We start from the raw sequence: 23439 nt of genomic DNA, 5'->3' as shown, positions 1-23439 counted from the left end.
TGGATATAATTGAATTTATGATCATTCTATTAGATTATTAATTATATGTGGATTTCAAGACTATAAGCTCGAAAGTTATGGGTGTTCTTTTTTCTAGTTAACTGTTAACCTATGAAATAAGACTACATATTGTTTGCCAATGCCAACAACATATTGTTTGCCAATGCCAACGACGAAGATAATAAATTAAATTTTGTTGGAGTTTTAGGAATCAACTAATTACACATTGCTTATTTTCTTATGAACTTTTTTTGATTTTGATTTCTATAGATGCAATCTTGTGAAATATGAAAACCATTCATTCTTTCTTCAAAAGAAAGGTTGATAATGATGCAATTCATGATAAAAATGAAGAGATTAAATGGCACAAAGCTTCAACAAGTGAACCACAACAACAAGAACATGAAAATCAACAAGAGAATGATAGGAGTGAAGCCACACAATCAAATCCTAATGAGGTGGTCCAAGCGGATCTTAAGCAACTAGAAAGAGATCCCGCTAAAAGAAAACAAATATGGGAATATCCGGTTAACTTAAGGGAAGAAGTAAGACGAGCTTATATGAGCTTAGGACCTTTCCAAATACATCTTAAAGAATATCATGCTAAAGGTTCAAAGAAACATCCTCGTAGATTTCAATATTCTTGGTTCAATATTTTCCCTAATTGGCTAGAATATTCTCCAACAACACATGCATCCTACTGTTTTATTTGTTTTATATTTAACGATAAACCAAGTGTGTCCCATGGTTATGATGCATTTACTGTTAAAGGATTTGACAATTGGAAGAAAGTTAATGACGGGAAAAATTGTGCGTTCTTAAAGCACATTGGTTGTTCACAACATAGAAATGTTGTTGCATTCGCTGAAAATTTGATGAACCAAGAAGCACACATTGAAAATATCATAATGAAGCAAAATGAAGAGCAAATATTGAAGAATCGTTTACGATTAAAAGCTTCGATTGACACAGTTCGTTGGTTGACATTCCAAGCGTGCGCTTTACGAGGACATGATGAATCTCCTAATTCCAAAAATCGTGGTAATTTTTTGCAACTACTAAAACTTCTAGCATCTTATAATGATGAAGTTGCAAATGTTATATTAGAGAAAGCTCTTTATAATTCAAAATATACTTATGGAGAAATTCAAAAAGAAATTCTTAGTATTATTGCAAATAAAGTTAGAAAGCATATTCGTAGTGAAGTGGGTGATTCATATTTTTGTGTCATGGTTGATGAGTCACGGGATGAGTCTAAAAAAGAGCAAATGGCGATAGTTTTGAGATTTGTTGATGTAGAAGGGATCATACGGGAAAGGTTCTTGGATTTGGTTCATGTTAGGGATACCTTATCATTAACCCTAAAAACAAATATGTGGAGACAACTTTTGCACTATGAGTTTGATGTTAGTAAAATCCGTGGCCAAGGTTATGATGGTGCTAGTAATATGAGAGGGGAATGGAACGGATTACAGGCACTTGTTCTTAAGGATTGTCCTTATGCATATTATGTTCATTGCTTTGCTCACAGATTACAACTAGCCTTGGTAGCTGCTTCAAGGGAAATTATTCCTGTACACCAATTTTTCACAAACTTAATTTTTTTTAATTAATGTAGTTTGTGCTTCCAGTAAGCGTCATGATGAGTTACAAAAGGCGAAGGCAACTGAGATTGAACAATTATTGGAACTAGGTGAAATCGAATCAGGCAAAGGATTGAATCAAGTTGGGACATTAAGAAGAGCTGGTGATACACGTTGGGGTTCTCATTTTCGTTCGGTTTGCAGTTTGCTTAACATGTTTGATTGTACTCGTGTTGTTCTCCATAGAATAATTGATGACGTATCTGCTACTTATTCTCAACGCGGAGATGCTGATGCAGCTTATTGTTTCCTAAAATCATTTGAGTTTTGTGTTTATTCTTCACTTGATAAAGGAAATAATGGGGAAAACTGATGTACTTTCTCAAGCTCTACAAAAGAAATCTCAAGATATTCTTAATGCCATGGAGTTAGTTTCAGCAACAAAGGAGAGTGTAAATGAATTCAGAAACAAGGGATGGGACTCTTTACTTGCACAAGTAAAGTTTTTTTTGTGAAAAACATCAAATAGATATGCCGGATATGAATGCTCCATATACTTCTACTCGATACCGGCCTCGAAAAACTGATCATCATGTTACTTTTGAACATTTTTATCGAGTGGATTTGTTTACAACCACATTGGACAAACAGTTACATGAGTTGAATAGTAGATTCAATGATCAGGCGATGGAGTTATTAAGTCTTAGTTCTACTTTAGTTTCAAAAGAACACCCTAAAGTGATTAAAGTTTATCAAATTTGTCGTCTTGTTGAGAAGTATTATCCCGAAGATTTTACAGAGCAAGAGAGAATCCAATTAAGATATCAATTGGAGATTTTTAATATTGATATGACAAAGAATCCCAAGCTTAGTGGTGTATCGACTATAGCTGAATTATGCAAGGGTCTTGTGGAAACTCAGAAACGTGAGACGTATTATTTGCATGATAGAGTGGTGCGGTTAATCTTGACACTTCTAGTTTCTACCGCAACAACAGAGAGGGGATTTTCAGCAATGAAAATATTCAAGAACCGTCTTCGTAATACGATGTCGGATGACTTTCTCGCAAACAACTTGGTGGTTTACATAGAAAGAGAAATTGCTGAAAACATTGATTCGAAGTCGGTAATTGATGAATTCAAAGACCTTAGAGGTTGTCGGGCTGAGTTGTAATTCTTTTTCTAGTTATTTTTGTGTTTATTTGTAAAAACAAATTTGGTTTTTTCTTGTATGTAAGAACGTTAATTTTAGTTTATAATACTTTCGGTAAATCGCCCCCCTCCCCCCCCCCCCCCCCCCAAAAAAAAAAAAATAATAATAATAATAAATTGAGTCGTTTTATCCCTACTTAAGCCAAGTAGGATATCACGTAAGCTGGAACCAGAGCAAAGAGAATAGACAAAACAAACAAAAGTTGAGACTTTATGGTCTAATTTAGCATAATCAAATGTTTAGTGGTTTAATCGAATTAAAATCGACAGTTAAATGATCATTTGAGTCAAAACTCATTTATAAACTACAACTTTGTTTTTGTTTCTCAGTTTAATATTTAGTTTTTTAATTATACATATCAAAGGACATTTTTGAGTGATTTATTCTCTTCATTCGAGCTAAACAAGCATGACGGACGATCATTCGATTATTTTATCAACCCATTATATTATTTATTTCATTCATTTATGATTTCATTTTGTCATACCAAACACACTCTGAGTATAATATTATCAGCAATAATTGATTTGTCTTTTACAAGTTTTCCCTTGTTGCATCACCTTCCATATCTATGTTTTATTTTCCAAAATTTTAAATTAAAATTTATATCTAAACCATTTTGTTTGATTATCGTTATCGATTTTAAGATCTCGATTGTATGATCTTAAGATCCCAAAATTAAGTTTTTATCATGGTCTATAAAGAGTTCTAATTTTAAGTAAGATCTACGTCATGAACCTTCGATCTTATTGTGATCCGGTCCTACACTTTCACTTTAAGTCAACGGTTTGCCACTCTACGCCCTAGAACAAAGAAATCAGATTCGAAATTTCAAGGCAAAGTTCCGCATGAAGCCAAAAGCGCTTCTAACTTCGTCCCTTCAACTCGAAATGTGCACATCATTGCAACAAGTCTCACAATTTGATCCATTCAAATCAAAATCGACATATTCATCCCTTTGTGATACGGTTGGGTTCTTCACTTTCCATGTTCTTGTTTCTCAACTTTTCAATAATCATATGATCTTTGTGACAAGATGCAACTCTTCATTTTGTGTTTCAGTTAGTTGCAATTGTTTGCAAGTTCAAACTTCTAGGTTTTATGGACCAAGAGTGTAATCTCCTTTGCCAAAGTAAGATCTATGATCTTTGTAAAAATGAAATAAGTAACCATTTTTTTTAACCATGCTTCTTATTACAAATGTTTTCAAAGTAAAGTTATCCCTTTAACTATTTCACTTTGATAAAAATCCTTTAAATCCCAAGCCAATCTTGTAAAATGAAAAATATCATAATTTGATCAATGCATCTAATTTACTAATCATATAGGCATTTCCATCAAAACAATTCCACAAAAACAAAAGTAAAACTATTATTTACAATCAACTATTGTATCAAGTTACTTTGGTTGATGAATGTTGTCTACAAACATCCAAGATCCTGACCTTGATTGATTGTTATCCAAAGTAGCCCTAAGCCATTTTATTCTATTAGCAAGTTCTTCAAGGTCAAGAATTTATGCTTCTAATGTCTTTTTGATGCATGATATTTAAATCTATAATGTTGTAATCTACATCTTTCCAAGTATCATCTTCTTTTTCACTTTCTTCCACATGCATAGTTGAAATACTATTTGAAGAACTCACCTTTTCCACATCATCACCATCTATTTTCACTTCTTGACTATTCAGTAATTCCTCTAGTGGATCCTCTAATGAAATTACTGATGTACGGGATGTTGAAGATGCATTTAGAGGCGTAGCAATTTCCTCCTTCTCAATATACATGCCTAAAAGATTTTACATCTTACCATAAAAATACATAATCCATGAAAATTAGAATGTTTAATTTGTATTTCGAGACATATGGCATTAATTATTAGAACAAAAGATGTTGTTTTATTTAAAAAATCATTACCAGACATGACATGGCACGCTGTACTACTAATGTCAATAGGACAAAACACAACTTTTTGTCCCACCCAAAAAAGTGGGACTAATGACAAAAATTACAACTTTTTGTCTGACTATTAAAAGTGGAACAATGATTGATGTCAGTGAAACAAAAATTATAAGTTTTGAATGGTACAAAAATTACAATTTCTTGTTCCATCAAAAAAGGTAGGACAAGGACTCACTCTTAGCCTCTTGTTTGTCTTTTAAAAAAGACTAAATGCCCTCATCATCAGTAAAAACACTACAAGTTCCCAATTTAAAGTTATAGAATGAAACTAATATATGAAGTAAAGATGTGTAGATAATTGCAAGTGTTATCTGTGACAACCGTCAATTTCCGGTCAAGTTAAAGTAACCTAAAGTTAACAAGTCAAACCGGTCGACTCAATTAACCCTTCTACTAGGGCTTACGTTAGGTAATTACTATACAAATCGCTATTCTAATGAGAAATCATCAATTGAAAAGTTTGTATATCTAGATTTCCTTAACCTAAATTTGTGGTAAGTAACGAACCAAACCGATAAAACAATATTGCATACTCATCGGGAGTGTGTAAGATCCTTAAACATGGCTTAATGGGGCTTACGGACCTTGCGTTGCGAAGCCAAACACTCAAAAAGGTCACAAAAAAGCCTCTCCCAAATATCTCTAAGTATGAGAAATCCCTCCAAGTATGTGAAATCTCTCCCAAATCTCTCTAAGTATGAGAAATCTCTCCAAGTATGTGAAATCTATCCCAAATCTCTCTAAGTAGGTGAAATCTCTCTCAAATGTTCCTTTAACTTTTCGTAATCATTCGGGTCATCCCGACCCTTAACCGGGTCAAAAATCACTTAAAATGGTGTAAAAACGGGTAAAATAGCCTTAAGGACCCGGAACCCACTCCTTAGGGGCGAACCCTCTTAGGGCTGAAAGTCCTCTTAAGGAACCGAACTGCTGAGAACCGAAGCCCCAGGACCGAACCCGAAGCCTTCTTTAGGGCCCGAACCTCGCATGCGAACCAAACCCTTCGGTCCATTTCGCTTCTGATAGGTTTCGCTCCATTTCACTTCCTGACTCACCCTCGCCTTCGGTCCCAGTCTCCTAAGGACCGAACCTAACCACCTTCGCCCCCCCCCCCCCCCCCCCATGCGAGAAGCCTCGCAGAAAGGCCATTTCTTCTGGTTTTCGATCACAAGTTCATTTTAAGCCCGTTTTACATAATTTTAACGTGAGATTTTCACCCAAAATTATATTTTAACATATAAAACCCCTAAATTCATAATTAATCACTTTTTTAAGTGTAAATCTTATCCAAGATTAGTGGATAGGATATTTTGGGTGGAGTGTTGACTTTACTTTAGTGTATGACACAAGCAACCACCCATGCCCACTCAATGACCAACCCTTGTCCTTCCATAATACCTAGTCATTTCATTGTCCTTTTCCCCCTCTTTCCAGCCAAGCACGTTGACTCAAGGGTAGAAAAACCCTTATCTCTCCTCTCATTCACTCATACTTCATCAAGAAGCAAAAACTCATTCTCTCTCGAAATTTCGAGATTCCAAGGCTAATCATCATGCTTTCTTCCACTCTTGGTAAGTATAATTACCCTTCATATGTTTATTACACTTCCTTTTACTTAGATCATTGATTTCTTACACAAACACCATCATAATTATGTTAGATTCTCGAATCTTCAAGCAATCCTTCAAGTGTTCTTGAGTTGAACACTTCTCTCCTTTAACATCCATCCACTGAACTCACATAAGGTTAGTCCATACCGATACATTTTTCATGTTTTCTTCAAGTTTTAGGGGGGGGGGAATACAAGTTAAAACACCAAGAACACAACTAACCTCAAACAATAGCTTTCATCAGAAAAGTTGAGTCTTATTCACGGACTGTTTTGACTATCTTAAACTTAATATCTTTCAAAACTGTTTGATATGCAAATAGTTCAGGTTAATACCTTTAAAATGACTACTTGCACATCTCCATACGGTTTTTCTACGATTTATGGTGATTTTTACAAAACTGCCTATCATTTCAGAAACGAATTCGGACCAGTCTGTGAATATGAACATTTTAACACAAGTTAAAGACTTCCAAAAAATCATAACAAAATTTGTGAATAAACTAGACACATTTTATGAACTCTCAGAATTTATGGATTCAGTTTTCGACTTCGTATGATTTTTCTAAAACAGTGCAGAATGGTTAAAAACTAGTTAACAGCTTATAACTTTCATAACACTTTGTATTATGTTGAGCAAAGTGTCTAACGATAAGTTATAAATATTGAATGTATTTTCTTGTTAGTTTATCATCATAAACTGAAATTTAGTCATTCATGATAAGGATTCTTCATTCATTCAAACACATATAATAATCTATAATAAGTATAGTTTATGGATTTTTACCACATGAGAAAGGTTTTACTCTCAAAACAAATGGGTTTTTCATATACTACATAATAGTAATAGTTTATGGACTCATGGAACTAATGTATTTTTATAAAAGAGGTTCTTTTACATTACAAACGTTTTGGATAAACTATAATAGGTATTGTTTATGTATCAATTACATTTCAAACTTATTTACCAAGGGTTTTCAGTTCAGTTCACGTAAATCAGTTAATGAATAAATTTGTGAGTCATTCCATTCGTGTTACCTTCATGGTAACAAAGTCAAAAGTCCTGTAAATTGTAACCAGAGTCTCTTGTAAGGAGAGCGTGATAGTTGTGTATAGATCTATATTGGGTCTGACAAGCCCGCACCTGAGCTGCTTGCAACAGCTAGACCGGCAGGTCTGAGGTGACAAGTGTCATTTAACATGCGACGCCTGAAGAACATTGTATTACGAGGCCGTCTGAGTCTTAGCATGGTTATAATAGCTCACATGTGGTATTAACGAATCATATGTTTTACGGGTTCTACTTTCAAATTAGCGAGTTATGTCGATTTAACTCACATAAATCACTTTAAGTATGGAAAAATACTTGTACACTTTTATATCAAAAAAGATTTTATGCCGATTTAAAATCACTTTTATATCTTTAAGTATGGTAAAATACTTGTACACTTTTATATCAAAAATGATTTTATGCCGATTTATAATCACTTTTATATCTTTAAGTATGGAAAAATACTTGTTTATTTCGGTCATGGAATTTAGGACTACCTAACTCTTATAAGGAAAATATTGGATTTTCTTTGGAAACATCGTATTATTTCTGCATACACAATTTATTTTCTTTTATTTTAACCTCTATAAGAAGTATTTTCAGGGACTTGAAATGATCAGGTTAATATTCCTTTAAACATAAACCCTGATCTCTCAAATTTTATAAAATGAATCAAAGTACATTGCTATAATAGGAAAAAGGAAAAGTACCATGGTAGGCACTATCGAGCCTTTACTTGGAGACCAATCTAAGGAAGGGTGTAGATCCGTACAAAATGCTACATAAACCTTCCCTTGTCCAGCTGGAGGCTTTGGCAATTCTATCTACACAAGATATAAAATTATAAACAAGAAAAACATATAATAATAATTAAAAAAGTTATTACTTTTTTTTTAAACAATTACCTTAACCCTTTCATCACTCAATATTTTGATAATACTTGCCGACCAATAACAATCATCTTCAAACCAATCTACCAAATCCCCACTCTTCCATACACCATCAATGATAACACATACTTCTAAAATTGAATTCACGGGTGGCATTTCATTTTTGTGATATATTTGAGGATATTGAGGTCGAACCATCAGTTGTTTTTTAATATTCTTTGACTTTCTACCATAAGGAGAAATTTCGTATATATTTGCCCATTTAATCTCTGCAAATGAAATTAAAGTATAACTAGAAATAGAATCCATGCTTCTATGATAAAATTATAGAAAAGATTAAATGATAGAAATAGGAACATACTTCCATTCATAACATAAATCATAAGATTAGTCAACTCACCTTCATCTGGAAAATCATAGTACTCAGGTAAAATCTTGTTCTTCAGCTTATATCCTTAATCTGATGAAGGGAAAAATAATATATCATAAATCATAATTTCATTTACATTATTTACACTAAAATGACAACAGTATTAAGTAATTGAATGAAGAGATACCTTGCATTTGAACTAAGCAGAATGATACAATTTCTCAAATGTTTTGGTTTCAGCCAGTTGAACAACTTCAAACTTAAGAACACCAAGCTTCTCCATTGTCTGGTTCATGTCTTTACATTAAAGACGAGCTGAGAAGGAACCATGGTGACTCCTCCCACCTTCATCATGGTATACGCAGATCCCACTCCGCAAGATACGTCCGTCTGAAGATTCCTCAAAGATTCATTGACATACTGTATGGCATCTGAAAAGAATTACTAACCCAGACAATAGCAGAGAACCAAACCAAGATCTAACTTATCACAATTCTAAAGCGGTGCAAATTCCCGATATCCACCGGGAATGGCCGAAGATAGCATATCCGTAACATCTGGAGGAATCCTGACCACCTCTTCCTGAGTTACCTCGACCAACCTAAGAACATGATGTAACACTTTATTCCGATCCCAATGACAATCCAAACCCTTGGAAAGAAACTCCATCGTGCAGTTCCGCAAGCGTTGCACTGGATTTGTCCTGCTGGCCTCTCAAAAGCTGCCCCGAACTCTTAGGTCTCCGCTCGAGATCCTCCACTAATCAACCCGACCTGAACCTCTCTCATTGAGGTACTCCTAATAAATCTTTCGTCCTCGGTTCTGGGATCTGTATCATTCATTCAGGGTCTCGCACCCTGACACACTCACCAGCTTAATCGTCAATGGCTGAACCGCCGTAACTAGAGCAACCTCTGCTCTAAACCGGCTACAAACTATTCCCAAGACATAATTTCAAACTCCAAAAGTGCAATAGATCGCACTATCAATCCTTGCCGCCTGATACAAGAGATCCAAGGCGAACTCAAATATTGACAGTCATTCCGCTGACTGGCTCACCATTTGAGTTGGGACCAAACCCTGGTTCCACCCATGCGTTCTCATCCGCATTCTGCACCGCAGCTATCCCCCACGTCCAATCACAACCAAGAATTCTCCTTCCCGTAAGCTTCTCAGATTCTCCAAGACTCTTACCGATTCGAGTATGGATCTTGTGCTTTCAGTAGTATGGGCCCAATACTACCTTCCACACCTACCCATACTTTCCTCAGTAATCCTCCTAAATCCTTTAAGTCACTTACTCCGCCGGTATACTAAACGTTTTCTAAACAACAAGACAATCTCTACCGTAGCACCTCCTAAGTTCCCAACTTCACTGAAATGCCCCACTAAGCTCACTAAAGCATATCCTATGCTTTCCTAGGCTCCCAACCTCACTCTGCCATCAGAAGCTGAAGAACTCCCCATGATGTCAGCCATCCACCTCATAGATATCATCATATCCACTTAGTAGCTGACTCCCATCACTCAAGAGTTCCACAAAGCACAAAGCAAGCAGCATTCGTGCAGTAGCACTCTAATCCAAGAACTATCATAAAACATTCGGCCCACATACCACAACCCACGATATCCACGTCCATACATCCTCACTGTCGGTTGTCTTTATGCATGCAAATTGTACAAAGAACAGGAAACGAGTCCTAACTGTATACAATTTTTAAAACATACACTTAACAGTTATCAATACCGAGAATCATTCTCCTTCTAGCATGGCATCCAGTACTCCAAGACTACAAGCATCTCATATCAGGCCAATCTGTCACTAACAACTCGGCACTAGCATGCAAGTCTACCAGCTCATACAACATATAAAGGCATCTCTCCTAGCCTTAACTAGCATGTGATTCTCAGATTCATAAATCAAATCATAACAGATAACAAATGTGGGTATTCTGGGAAACTTACTTGAGCTAGGTCGATTGCATACGCCACACCCTTTCTTGTCTTAGAAATTCTTTACTTAAAAACATTTTTCTTTTGAAAACTTTACAGATCCTCAGTTTGAGTTGACTCACCTGAAAGTCTGTCCGATTCCTTCAAACCAAGGTTCTGATACCAATTTGTAACGACCCAATTTTCAAAGGTAAAAATTTCATTTCTAATATAGCTAAAACATTAATACCATTTATTTCAAACATTTCAAATCATCATTAAGTAAAACATTTATAAGAGTTCATCCCAAAAATTTTCATTACAGAAATCATAGGTGTGTGCATTGCGATCAATCCGAACTCTTCATTTCCAAATCGATGATACCTGAAACCATAAACAAAACTGTAAACACGAAGCTTAGTGAATCCCCCAGAGCATACCCCACACACAATCTACATAACACATACCATATTAGCTATAAAAATATACATATATCACATAAGCCATGCATATAGACATATAAGGATGTCGTTGAAACCTTCCAAGGTCTTACACCAAACGCCACGGGAAACCCCCACGTGGTCTTGACTAGCCGCCACTGGAACCCCCACATGGTCTTGGCTAATTGTCACAGGAACCCCCACGCGGTCTACACTACCAAATACAAATTATGCAAAATAAACGGACAAACGTACTGGGATGCCATGGAAACCATCCATGGTCTTATACCATGTGCCATGGGAACCCCCACATGGTCACAATCCACTGTCACGGGAATCTTCTAGGGTCTTCCATGCAAGCACCACAAAGACAACTAGCATATCAAATACCATGCATTCAACTAGCATACCACATATAACTAACTGTCATGGGAACCCCCACATGGTCACATACATAATACATAACGTATCGATAGCACATTCACAATAATCGTCACAACTAAATAAATGGGACGAAATTGATACCTTAGACCCATTGGTATGGTGAGAAGACTCAACTCGCACTGCAGAAGCTTCCCACATGAATTCCTTAGTTGCTGCCCCGCCAGCTTCCCGAGTTATCACTACCAACCAATATACCCAATTAGCAATTAGGTCCCATACTATAATCCTTAATTCATGCATGGGGTAAAATGATCATTCTACCCCTGGCCTAGTATGATCCAAACTAAGGCTCAATCCCAACACAAAAGCCCAACACTAGGTAGGCTTTCTAAGCCCACTAGTGGCCCACTAATGGCCCAATTTGCTAAATTAGGCCTAATCCCTATAATGGGCCTTACCCTAGGCCCAAACATATCATTAGCCAAAAACATCTGACTTCTGATGGCCCACTAAGGCCCAACTGTCTAACGTCCACTGCTTAGCCCAACCCAAGGCCCAAAACTGATGTGTACGCGGGGCGTACTCCTAGGTATGCTGAGCGTACTGGCTGAATGTGGTGTACGCTGCGAGTACCTGCATGTACGTCCAACATACTCCTCTGTTAAGCCACTTTTCCCATTAAGTGCTTAATACCCCAATCCAGAAGCTACAATTATAGATCCTAGTCCTCCTTAACGTCTTAATCCATAAAGTTGATGACTTAGTGGCTTTCAACCCACCAAATGAGCCCAAACTTGAAATGTGACAACAAACTTCCATGAAAAAGGCTAGATCTCATGCATGGTCCCAAATGAGCCCCAAAGATTGAAACTTTACTGCATAAAGGACTCATATGACATTAAGGATGGCAACGGTGGACCTAGAAACGTGTTTGACTCATAAAGATCCATTCTTGGGACCAAAAGAGTCCATAAACTCATCCTAAAGGAGATCTAAGAGATTAATCAAGCTCATGACTTTATACCTTGCAAAGGCCTGAAGTGAAGCAACAATCCCAAATCTCTGAAACTTCTCTTTTGCACCAACACCTTGTAATGAGCTCCTACTTCTTGAAGTTCGCCAAAAACCACCAAAAATGCACCCACAAAGCTCACAATACCCTTAGATGAAGCTACCACTCGAATTTAGGGTTTAAGATTCTGTGAATGAAAGAGAGGCGTACCCCCTCGAACTTAAGGTGCTTTAAATAGTGAGTCAACCCTTAGAATTAGGGTTTTGGAGATCCTGGACGTACGCCGGGTGTACGTGTCCCGCACCCACGATTCACTTAACCAGCACTACGTTGGGCGTACCCCAGATTACGCTGAGCGTACTCATGCGCTGGCCACTTTGCATGCATGGCACCTACTTGCCAAACATTACCATTTAAGGACCAATTCTGCCAACAACTTCAAAGTATCATAACTTCCTCGTTCTAAGTCCGTTTTTGATCAACTTTTATATCCACGGAAAGGTAGCGAGAAGCCTTACACTTCTATCAACTCAAACCGTTCTTAAGACCTTCCGAACAAAAATCCATTTTCCACAAAAGCCCAAACTGCCACTTTACCGGAATACCCTTAGGTTTCAAAACACGAACAAAACACCTGGATCACTTCTAATACATCACACGCACCCAAATGGGTCTAGATCTTTACCTTCCTAGGAACCATAATCCTTATAATGACCAACCTTCGAGCTACAGCCTCATACTAGGAATTGATTCAAAACACGGCGTTACACACATGATCCAGTTTCATTTCTCTTTGTTTTTGGCCGAAATGATTATTTAACCTTACTTATGGATGGAACAATCAAATAAAACCACATTAGTAAAAATGAGAAATTCCATTCACAAATTACCAAAAGACCTCAATTAACAAGTTTTTAAGCCATACACACACTAATAGTAGTCACAACACCCAACTTGCTTCACCTTGGTACTTTAGAAACAAACAACAACAAAAGTTTAGAAACAATCAACTTTCTCCTTCAAACTTCCATGATCCTGAATTTGATCGACTGGTATCAAGAATGCTCTTAAGCCATTTTATTCTATTTGCAAGTTCTTCAAGGTCAAGAATGGACGCCTCTAACGTCTCCTCATGCATTATATTTAAATCTATCATGTTGTGATCAACATCATCCCAAGCATCATCATCTGTTTTATTTTCTTCCACACGCATCGTTGAAATACTGTCTGTTTTATTTTCTTCCACACGCATCGTTGAAATACTGTCTGAAGAACTCACTTTTTCCACATCATCACCATCGGTTTTCACTTCTTGACTCTGCAATGCTTCTTCTTCTTCGATTGGAGCTGCTAATGAAATTACTGATATTCGAGAAGTGGAAGATGCATTTTGAGGTGAAGCAACTTCATCCTCCCTACTCTCACTATCCATGCCTAAAAGATTTTTAGGGTTGTAATAAAATCCGTAAAAATTATAATTCAAACAATAAAATTTAGTTTTTAAAGACTAAGACTGGAACTGATGTCAATGAGACAGCAATTATAGTTCTTTTCTCCCACCCAAATAGGTGGGACAAGAACTCACATCAATAGGACAAAAAGTACAACTTTTTGTCGACGTTGTCATTAGGTCCACCTAAAAAAGATGGGACAGGGATTCACTCTCCAATGTTTAGTCTGTCTTTTCAAAAGACAAAAATGCCCTCGTCATCCTAATCATCAAAAACAACCCAAAAAAGGTTATGTAAAAAAGACTCCTTCTTTGAAAGGCATACAAAATACATTTTATGTTAGAAATGATAAGTTTATACCGATATTTTGAAAAACAAACGATAAAATTAATGTAAATAGTAAATTAAAATTTACTTTACCTTGCTGTGATGGGAAAATAAGCTGTGCGCTGCATGAAGCTTGACCTCTCTGCATGTGAAATTTTATGTCAGCGAGCACAAGTTTAAATTAATTTTAGACAACACAAAATAAAGTATAGATTTACTAGGATTCTACTTAGAAAATATCTAATTTCTCAAAATTTATAAAAATGAATCAAAGTAGAATGTTGTAATAGGAAAAAAGAAAAGCACCATGGTAGGAAATGTCCAGCCTTCTAATGGAGTCCAGTTTAATGATGGGCGTAAATCCTTACAAAATGCATCATAAATCCCCCCTTGTCCAGCTGGAGGCATTGGCAACTCAATCTACACACATAATAAGTTACAAATTTATAACAATAAATAATAATTTATGAGATGAAAGTAATGAACTGATAATAAAAATGATAAAATTTCATTACCTGAACCTCATCATCACTCAATATTTTAATGATCCTTGCTGACCAATAACAATCATCTGTACTCCAATCTATCAAATCCCCAACTTTCCATTCACCATCAATCACAACACATACTTCTGTAATGGAATTGACAGGTGGCGTTTCATTTTTGAGATACATTTTAGGATATGGAGGTCGCACCATTAATTGTTTCTTTATCTGCTTTGACTTCCTTCCATAATGAGGCAATTCGTATATCTTTGTCCATTCAATAACAACTGCAAATTGATTGAGAGTGATGATTTTAGAACAGATGAAAAGATTGTGATTAGTGGTTCATATATAGCGGGTTAGTCAACTCACCTTTATCTACAAAGTCAAAGTACTCGGCCAAAATCTGGTTCAAGTTTATATCCTTGATCTGATGGGAATTTTAGAGTTTAGATTTAGAAATCTGCATTATTACCATATTTACTGGAAAATGGATATTATCATATTCACATACCTTGCATCTAAACCAAGCACCACGGAATCCATCTTCAAATGTTTTGGATTCAGCAAGTTGGCCAGCTTCAAACTTCAGATCATCAGGCTTCTCCATTGTGCTGTAGAATTTTTAGTCAAAATTGGAAGAACACAGAAATGTACACAAATTATCTTCTTGTTCATGTATTTACAAGAGAGACAGAGTTTTAATACATCATAAAACCCTAAAATGGAACACAAACAAGGTTCGATCTGCTACAAGCCCCTACTACTGGTTATCCGGAATACCTAACCTTGAAAATAAATTGTTTGCTTGTGCTTTTTCGTGGAACTGTGTGTTTTCCAAGCCAATGGAGATGGCGATAACAAGCAAATGATTAAAAACAAGTTAAAGGTGATTTTATTCACCTTCGTGATTAGGCTGAGTAAAATGAGACAAATCTAACTGGGTAGAGATATCTGCCGGAGTAACAGCGAAAGCAGGGACGATCACGAACAATATGAACAGAAGCAATCACAAACAGTAGCGCCGACGAATATGGCGAGAACCTTGTCGTCAAACTTCAATGGACTGAGAGAATTTAGGGATATGCTTGAGGAGTTCATAAATTGGATATTTACAAAAAGGGAATGATAAAAATTAAAATAATAATAATGATATTATTATAGAATTGTTAAAAATATATTTTTTGAATTTCAAAACTATTTTTGTTTTTCTTAATTCTTACTATTATGTATAAATTAGTTGTTGGACCATTCATTAGTTGTTTTTTATTATTATTTTAATGATATTTTTTTCGTTCCGATTATTTTTGTGTTGTTTTTTTTCAGTCGGATTATCTAATTTTATTTTTTCATTAAGACTATTAAGACTATTATTGTGTTATTTTTTCATCTAATTATCTTTGTGTTATTCAATAGATAATTAAGATGGTATTTTTTTTCATTCACACTCTTTGTATTATTTTTTCATTCGAATCAAAAAAATAATACATGGTTGTTACGCAAAAATGAGTAATACATGTATTCTCCCTCGAAAACATAAAAAGTATAAAAGGGGCCGTAGAGCTTACTCTTGAAACGTGATAAGTGTTCGTTTTGGGAATCATGACTTGTTTCATGATTTCTCAACTTTCAATCGAGACACTTTTTGGAAAAACCGACACCAAATGCTTACAAATTTGCTCGCCGGGAACACATAAATGTAAATTTTACGGCAAACGGGACTGCCGAAATTTCTCGTCGGAAAAAACGAAGCTTTCTCGGCCACGGCAGCGCGTGGCTATTTTCGCAACAGTTTTACATTGTTGGCAGTAGCTTGTTGACGAGATGGGGTGACAGTAGGTGGCTCGGGACAAGGTAGCAGGTTGGGGTGCTTCGTGAGGCGGAGGAATGTGACGAAAGAGAGGGCGGCGTCAATCGTCGGCGACCAGAAAAGCCATCACCGACAGCACAATTTCCGAGAAGGGAGGGGGGGTACAGAGAGTAGAAAGAGGGAGTGTTGATTTTGAAGAGGATATGGCGGCTAAACTTATAGCCATATGATCATGTCATGGTGGTGATGTCACCACCTCTCTCATCAAGCCATATATCGCCTCGATTTTCGTGCCCCGAATCTAGCTTTGTAAAAACTTTACGAATGTGCATGTCTATTGTCCCGAGTGTGTTGAGTCCAAAAGTGTAAACAAAATTCTCAAACAATAAACGATATTAAGTTTAAATGTGTTCGAAGTTCTATTTTAGTTATTTTATAGTTTTCTCATTACGACGGTTTTTACAAAAGTATTATACCTTCGAGCTAAAAATATTCCAAATATGAATTCAATTAATATCATATTGCCCGAGTTTAAAAAGGTGTTCGAAAACATTTAACAAGATGTGTAGTTATCCCAACGAAGCGATACGATGTTCGTTTCCAGGAAAATCAGTTATATAACTGATTTTACAACCACAAATATAACGTCTTCGTATAATCTCCGTTTTCGATGTTCTTTATATAAACGATCTCGTGTTAACATATTTTATCCAATGTGATCATTAATTGCTCCTAAGTATACTCGATGCATAAATTTTATTTTTAACACATTAAATAGTACTTATTTTTGTGAACTATGTTTTGTTCTTTAGCGTTCGACATAAATCGGAGACATGGAGAGTATTTCACATGCAATTATGAGTATAATGACTTCAATTGCATTCAAAAACATGGAATACTCTACAACAGATCCTATTACAATAGGGTTCACAATGGTTTGATCGGCGAACTTTGACCTATTTTTACCATTTGTTACATTCTCCCTTTATTAAAAGAATTTCGTCCTGAAATTCAACTTGTAGATGGGAGATCCTTATATAGTTGGGGTACTTTTGTTTCATTTGATTTTCGCATTCCTAGGTGAATTATGGTCCTCGTTGAGAATTCCAACGTACCTTCACAATAGGGATACGACTTTGTTTGAAGCATTTGATCTCTCGATCCATAATCACCATTGGTTCTTCAATAAAGTGGAGTTTCGTACTCACTTGGATTTTATCAAGAGGAATGGCATAAATGTCATCAGATAGATACTTTTTAAGGTTCGACACATGAAAAAATCATGCACGTTGTTTAGTTCTTGAGGCAGCTTTAGTCGATAAGCAACATGACCAATTTTATCAAGAGTTTCAAAAGGTCTTATGTGTCGTGGGTTCAGCTTGCCTCATTTACCAAATCAAATCACTCAATTCCAGGGTGAGACTTTTAACATTACTAGGTCTCCATCCTGGAATTAAAGAGGCTTACATCTCACGTCAACGTAACTCTTTTGACGATCACATGCCGCCTTTAATTGATCATTAATTTGCACAATCTTTTCGCGCGGTTTCATGTAGTATCTATGACCCAGTGCGCATTGTATCTATATGCCTTTTGGCCAGTTGAGTATCTCCAACCACTGACCAACATATTGGTGATCGACATTTTCATCCATATAAAGCCTCAAACAATGCATCGTTTATGTTGGTGTGATAACTATTATAGGAAAACTCAATTAACAATAAATGAGTATCCCCAACATTTCTGAAATCTATCACACAAGCTCGTAGCATATCCTCCAATTTTTGGATGGTTCGTTCGCTTCGAGCATCGTTTTGTGGATGTAAGTTGTGCTCATATCCAAGCGAGCTCCCAAGGATTTTATAATGATTGCCAGAATCGTGAGGTATATCTATTATCTCTTTCAAAGATAATAGAAATCGGTACACCCTATTTGTTTCTTTGTTTTGGTGGGAAGTGGTAAAACTTCATTAGTCTGTTGAGTACTACCCAGATAATGTCAAAATCACTTGGTGTCTTGGGCAGTTTAGTGATGAAGTCCATCATGAATTATTCTCACTTCCACTCGGGTACCTATAGTTGACGGAGCAAACCCGAGGCCTTGTGATGCTCAACCTTGACTTTAGAGAAATTCAGGCATTTGCTCACATAAGTGACAAGTTATGCTTTCATATTCGGCCACTAATACAACTTCTTTAAATCAAGGTACATTTTGCCAAAGCCTAGGTACATTTTGCCAAAGCCTGGATGAACGAAATATCTTGATCTGTGATTTTCCTCCACGACTAAGCTTCTAGCATCACCGAATTTAGGTGTCCAAATTCGATTCATGAATTATCGTGTTTCTTCATCCTTTAGCATTGTTTATCCATTCTTCGCTATGCTTCACTCGCAATGTTTTTTTCCTTTAAAGCTTCGAATTGATCTTCTCGGATTTACGCGGTAAGGTTGGAATGGATTGTCATAGTTAACGCTCGTACCCATCGGGGTTTCACACGTTCATTGTAGCTCAAGGAATTAACTACAACATTTTCCTTGTCGAGATGATAAAGAATTTCACTTGTGTAATCATTCAATAGTTCAACTCATATTTGTTGCCTCTGGAGACTCTTGTGATCTGTAAAGATAGTACATTCCGTATTGTACAAGTAGTGTCTCCAAATTTTTAGGGCAAAAACTATAGCTCCCAACTCAAGGTCATGGGTAGTGTAGTTGTTCTTGTGCACCTTGAGTTTTTGAGACGCATAAGCAATCACCATGTCTCTTTGCATTAATAAGCGACCCGATCCTTGATAAGATGCGTCGTAGTATACGACAAGGTCTTCAGTTCCTTCAAAGAAGTGATAGGATCGGTGCACTACACAACATATTTTTCAACTCCTGGAATATCGCTTCCTGCTTATCTTCTTAGTTGAACTTTGTTTCTTCTTGTGTCAATGTTGTGAAGGGTTTGGTTTTCTTGGAGACTTCTCACTGAATCTCATGTAGTTGCCAGCAAGGACTAAGATTTGGCATACCTCGGTTGGCGTTTTGCTATTTCCAAAATCTTGATTGCTTCTTTTTTTGAAGGGTATACATGAATCTCATTTAGAGAACTTAGCGTACAACGTTTCCTTTCTCAACAGTTCCACTATGTGTTGCAAGTGTTGGTTGTGCTCTTCTTTAGTTTGTGAGTTGATATTGTTATATTTAAAGATATATTTTGTGCAATATCTTGGTATTTTTAGCTACATTTTTTCTTAATTAAATAGAAAAGGTACTTATAATGTTTAAATTATGGTTTGTAGCAACAAAAACATTTTCGGGATTAAAAAAAAAAAAAGCAAAAATGTGGAGCTGGAAACGGGATTGTTGGATCGAGCCAACAAAAGTCATTGATGGATGAATTTACAAATCCCACAGCATGGTCACATGCATACCACACCGTGTGTAACACCCGCAACTTCGGGCTAGTCAATTTAGAGACGATGAGCATCAAAAACGAGTTTTTGATGGAAGATTATTTAGAATGATTAATCTTAACCAAGTTGTAGTATATATTACAAGGGTTTCGCACATATAAAGAACGCCAAAATCCGAGTTATAACGAAGAAGTTATGGGCCGTCGAAGTTTTACGGCAAAACCGACACGACACCGGGAGACGCAAATAGTGAATTTATGGTAGAGGACTTTTTAGCCTTAGTGATCCAAACAAATTTTTTAGTACACATTAAACCGAGAACATACGGAAAAAAAAATAAAAAAAAAGAACGTGTAAATCTGACTTCGTATGAGGAAGTTATGAATTTTCTAAGATTTGGCATAACAGTGCACGACCTGAAACTCGAATTTTAGTTTGAGCGGTTTTTGGCCTACGCGACCTAAATGAGAGTTGAATATCTCACTAATAGGAACTCAACGGTAAAAAGACAGACGAAAACAGAGTCTGTATGTAGAGTTATGAATTTTACGCGGATATTTAACAGTATAATCTCCTCCTACTGTTAAATTTAAGATCGGTCGAGAATTAGCCAACATAGTCTAAATGAAAGTTTTAGATATTGTTTTTACCTACGCGTGGATATAAAGAATGTCGAGAGTTAAGCTCGTATGTTAAAGATATGGACGAAACTTGGTCCCTACTCTTCGAGCGCAATAAATTCGATACAGTTTTGTAAATTTGAGATAGAATGAGAATTAGCTGACGGCGTCTAAATGAAAGTTGTAGTACTTGTAAACACCAACGCATGGATATAAAGAACGTCAAAAATGGAGTTCGTATGAACGAGTTACAAATTATAATAGCATATTTATGTATTAAAATCAAGTATAAATCATATATATACACACACACACACACACACACACACATATATATATATATACACAAATGTTGAGTACCCAGGGCAGTGTTATATATATATATATATATATATATATATATATATATATATATATATATATATATATATATATATATATCATTAGAAAGGTATCGACGATGCGGTTATTATAAGACTAGTGTTGAGTACTCTCGGCATTAGTTTAGTACAAATATCATTAAATCTATTTAAAATAGTATTATGAAGGGGACCCCAGGAACCACTGAAGTTTGTCGCTGCTCGGGATGCTTGGTACCGCCAGGAACACCGCCCTGGGTGGTGACTTGGAACCAAAGAGAGATCTTTCAAAGAGAGACACTGCCCTGGGTCTCAATTTCCTTGAGATTTCTAGAAATCAAGTTTAAGGAAGGGGATAGGCTACAATTTACACACTTGCAACTCGATTGAGGGGTGTGGAATAACCATCGACCACCCTTATCCCTCCATTCCAACACCACCACAGTTTCAAATCACCATCAGAAATTACCATTTTTCAGACAAAATCGAACCCATGTGAAATATCCCAAAAATACAACCCAAAAATTTTTGTTTAATAATTACTGAAAACATCATGTCAATATCATAAAATAGAATCCATACGTCAATATCTCAAAACCATAGCAAATATCATGAGAAAACTGTATCAAGACTGTATCAAATCACATCTATAAAATACTAAAGCAACTCCCAAGACAAACTGAAGCTGTGGTGTGTGCGATGCCATCAACCCGAGCCCCTCCCTTTACTTGCGGAAGTACCTGAAACCAAACTGAAATTGTAAGCACAAAGCTTAGTGAGCTCCCCCCAAACTACCACATACCATACAATAACATATAACACATACTGGGCCTTGCCCACTGCATCAGACCGAAGTCCGGAACTAAGCAGGGCCTTGCCCTCTGCATCGAACCGAAGTTCGGGACTAACTGCATCGGACCGAAGTCCGGAAACTATCTGAGCATAACATAGCATAGCATAAACATATCAACTAGCATGAGCACATAAATTGCATACTGCATCGGGTCGTAGCCCGGAACACATAACACATAAACACTGTCTGAGCCACGAAGGCATCAAACATTCTAACTACTGCATCGGACCGAGGTCCGGAAACTACTACTAATTAAACGGGCCGACATTGTAGCCTTAGACCCGTTCCTACTGGAAGGAAACTCACCTCGTGATGCTGACTGATGAACTCCTGAATGAGAAATCCCTGACTGCTGCTCCGGCTGCTTCCCAGCTATCATGGGAAATAAATACTAAATCAGAATAGGGATTCCTCTATGGGTAAAATGACCATTTTACCCCTACTATGGTGTGGGACACAACATGGACCAAATCCTCAATTCCTTCTAAGTCCATCTATGGCCCCACTATAGGCCCACTAATGGCCCAATTTGCTATATTGGGCCTAGAACCCTTTTATTGGGCCTTACGCAAGCCCAATACTAAATCCTTGGTCCTTAGTAACTGAATTCTGATGGGTCATAAAGGCCCAAGGACCCTAAGCCTAAAACCCAGCCCACACCGAGGCCCAACACTCGAAGCCCAAACTGGCAGCGTACGAGGGGCGTACACCAAGGTACGCTAAGCATACTGGTTGCTGGCTTGTACGCGACACGTACTTACTTGTACGCCCAATGTACAGCTCTGTTAAGCCAACACCTCATTAAGTGCTTAATAATCCGATCCAGAAGCTACAAATCCAGATCCTAAGCTTATTCCATGGCTTAAGCCATAAAGTTGCTTACTTGATGGCTTACAAGTCCCATAAAGGCTCAAACTTCCACAAATAACATTCTACTTCCATAAAACTAACTAGATCTCATGCATGGTTCCATATAAGCCACAAAGATCGAAACTTTACTGCTATGGGGACACTTGAGCTTCAAGGATAGCAATCCCAAGCCTCAAAAACGAAGTTGCGAGATAAAGGTCCTTCCTTTGGACCTAAAAGGTCCAAACTTCCAAAAACTCCTAGATCTAAACTTACAAGAGGAAAGTTGGAAGCTTTATACCTCTTTTGAATGCGAAAAGAAAGGATGATCCCAGATCTATGAGCTCAAGGTGCTCAAGTTCTTCTTCTTCCACTTCTCTTCTTCTCCTTCTTCACAAAAATAAGCTCAAAGATCAAACACACACAAACAAGGAGCAAAGGGGGCAGACTAGGGTTTCTCTGGAGTGAATGATAAGTGAGGAGGCCAAATGGGAGGCTATAATGGGGTTTAAATACGCCTCAACCCCTAAAATTAGGGTTTGTCACCTGGTTGCGTACGCTGGGCGTACCATAAGGTACGCTGCGCGTACGCTCAGCCTCCCCGTGATTCATTTAAGCAGTACGCCCAGCGTATAAGGGGGGTTACGCTCCGCGTACGACTTATGGGCTGCTTACACTTCGGCCCAAAATAAAGGTCCACTCACAATAACAATTCAATTGTAGCCCAAAATAAACTGAAGAATTAAATAAATTTTATACCTCGGAAACGATCGTTACACCATGCCTTGTTCATCACCATCGCCCCATCGTCGTCAACGTCGGATGAACAGGTCTAGCATA

At 36.9% G+C, this 23439-nt stretch overlaps 1 protein-coding gene and 1 pseudogene across 1 annotated transcript; one reads left to right on the top strand and one right to left on the bottom strand.

Annotated features, from left to right (window-relative positions):
- Positions 1-287: 287 nt before the first annotated feature.
- Positions 288-2756, top strand: LOC145045839 (uncharacterized; annotated as a pseudogene).
- Positions 2757-13300: 10544 nt separating this feature from the next.
- LOC144997793 (uncharacterized) lies at positions 13301-15816 on the bottom strand. The gene is made up of 7 exons (XM_078957660.1): positions 15611-15816; positions 15222-15321; positions 15080-15137; positions 14738-14994; positions 14529-14642; positions 14316-14364; positions 13301-13878 (listed from the first exon to the last, which is right to left on the bottom strand). The coding sequence occupies exons 2-7, from the start codon at positions 15315-15317 to the stop codon at positions 13451-13453; spliced, it is 1002 nt and encodes a 333-aa protein (XP_078813786.1). The 5' UTR covers positions 15318-15321; positions 15611-15816; the 3' UTR covers positions 13301-13450.
- Positions 15817-23439: the final 7623 nt, after the last annotated feature.

The sequence above is a fragment of the Lactuca saligna genome, chromosome 5 (assembly GCF_052625555.1).
Source record: "Lactuca saligna cultivar CGN05327 chromosome 5, ASM5262555v1, whole genome shotgun sequence".
NCBI lineage: Eukaryota > Viridiplantae > Streptophyta > Magnoliopsida > Asterales > Asteraceae > Lactuca > Lactuca saligna.
Note: the sequence above shows the minus strand (reverse complement) of the source record. Positions and strands in the feature narration are given on the sequence as shown.

Bases quoted from the DNA above. Each gene is read 5' to 3' on its own strand.
- LOC144997793 (XM_078957660.1), bottom strand. From the start codon at position 15,317: ATGGAGAAGCCTGATGATCTGAAGTTTGAAGCTGGCCAACTTGCTGAA. The intron at 15,138-15,221 runs GTATGTGAATAT...AATTCCCATCAG, and splicing joins GTGCTTGGTTTAGATGCAAG to ATCAAGGATATAAACTTGAA. The intron at 14,365-14,528 runs GTGCTTTTCTTT...TTTCACATGCAG, and splicing joins GCTGGACATTTCCTACCATG to AGAGGTCAAGCTTCATGCAG.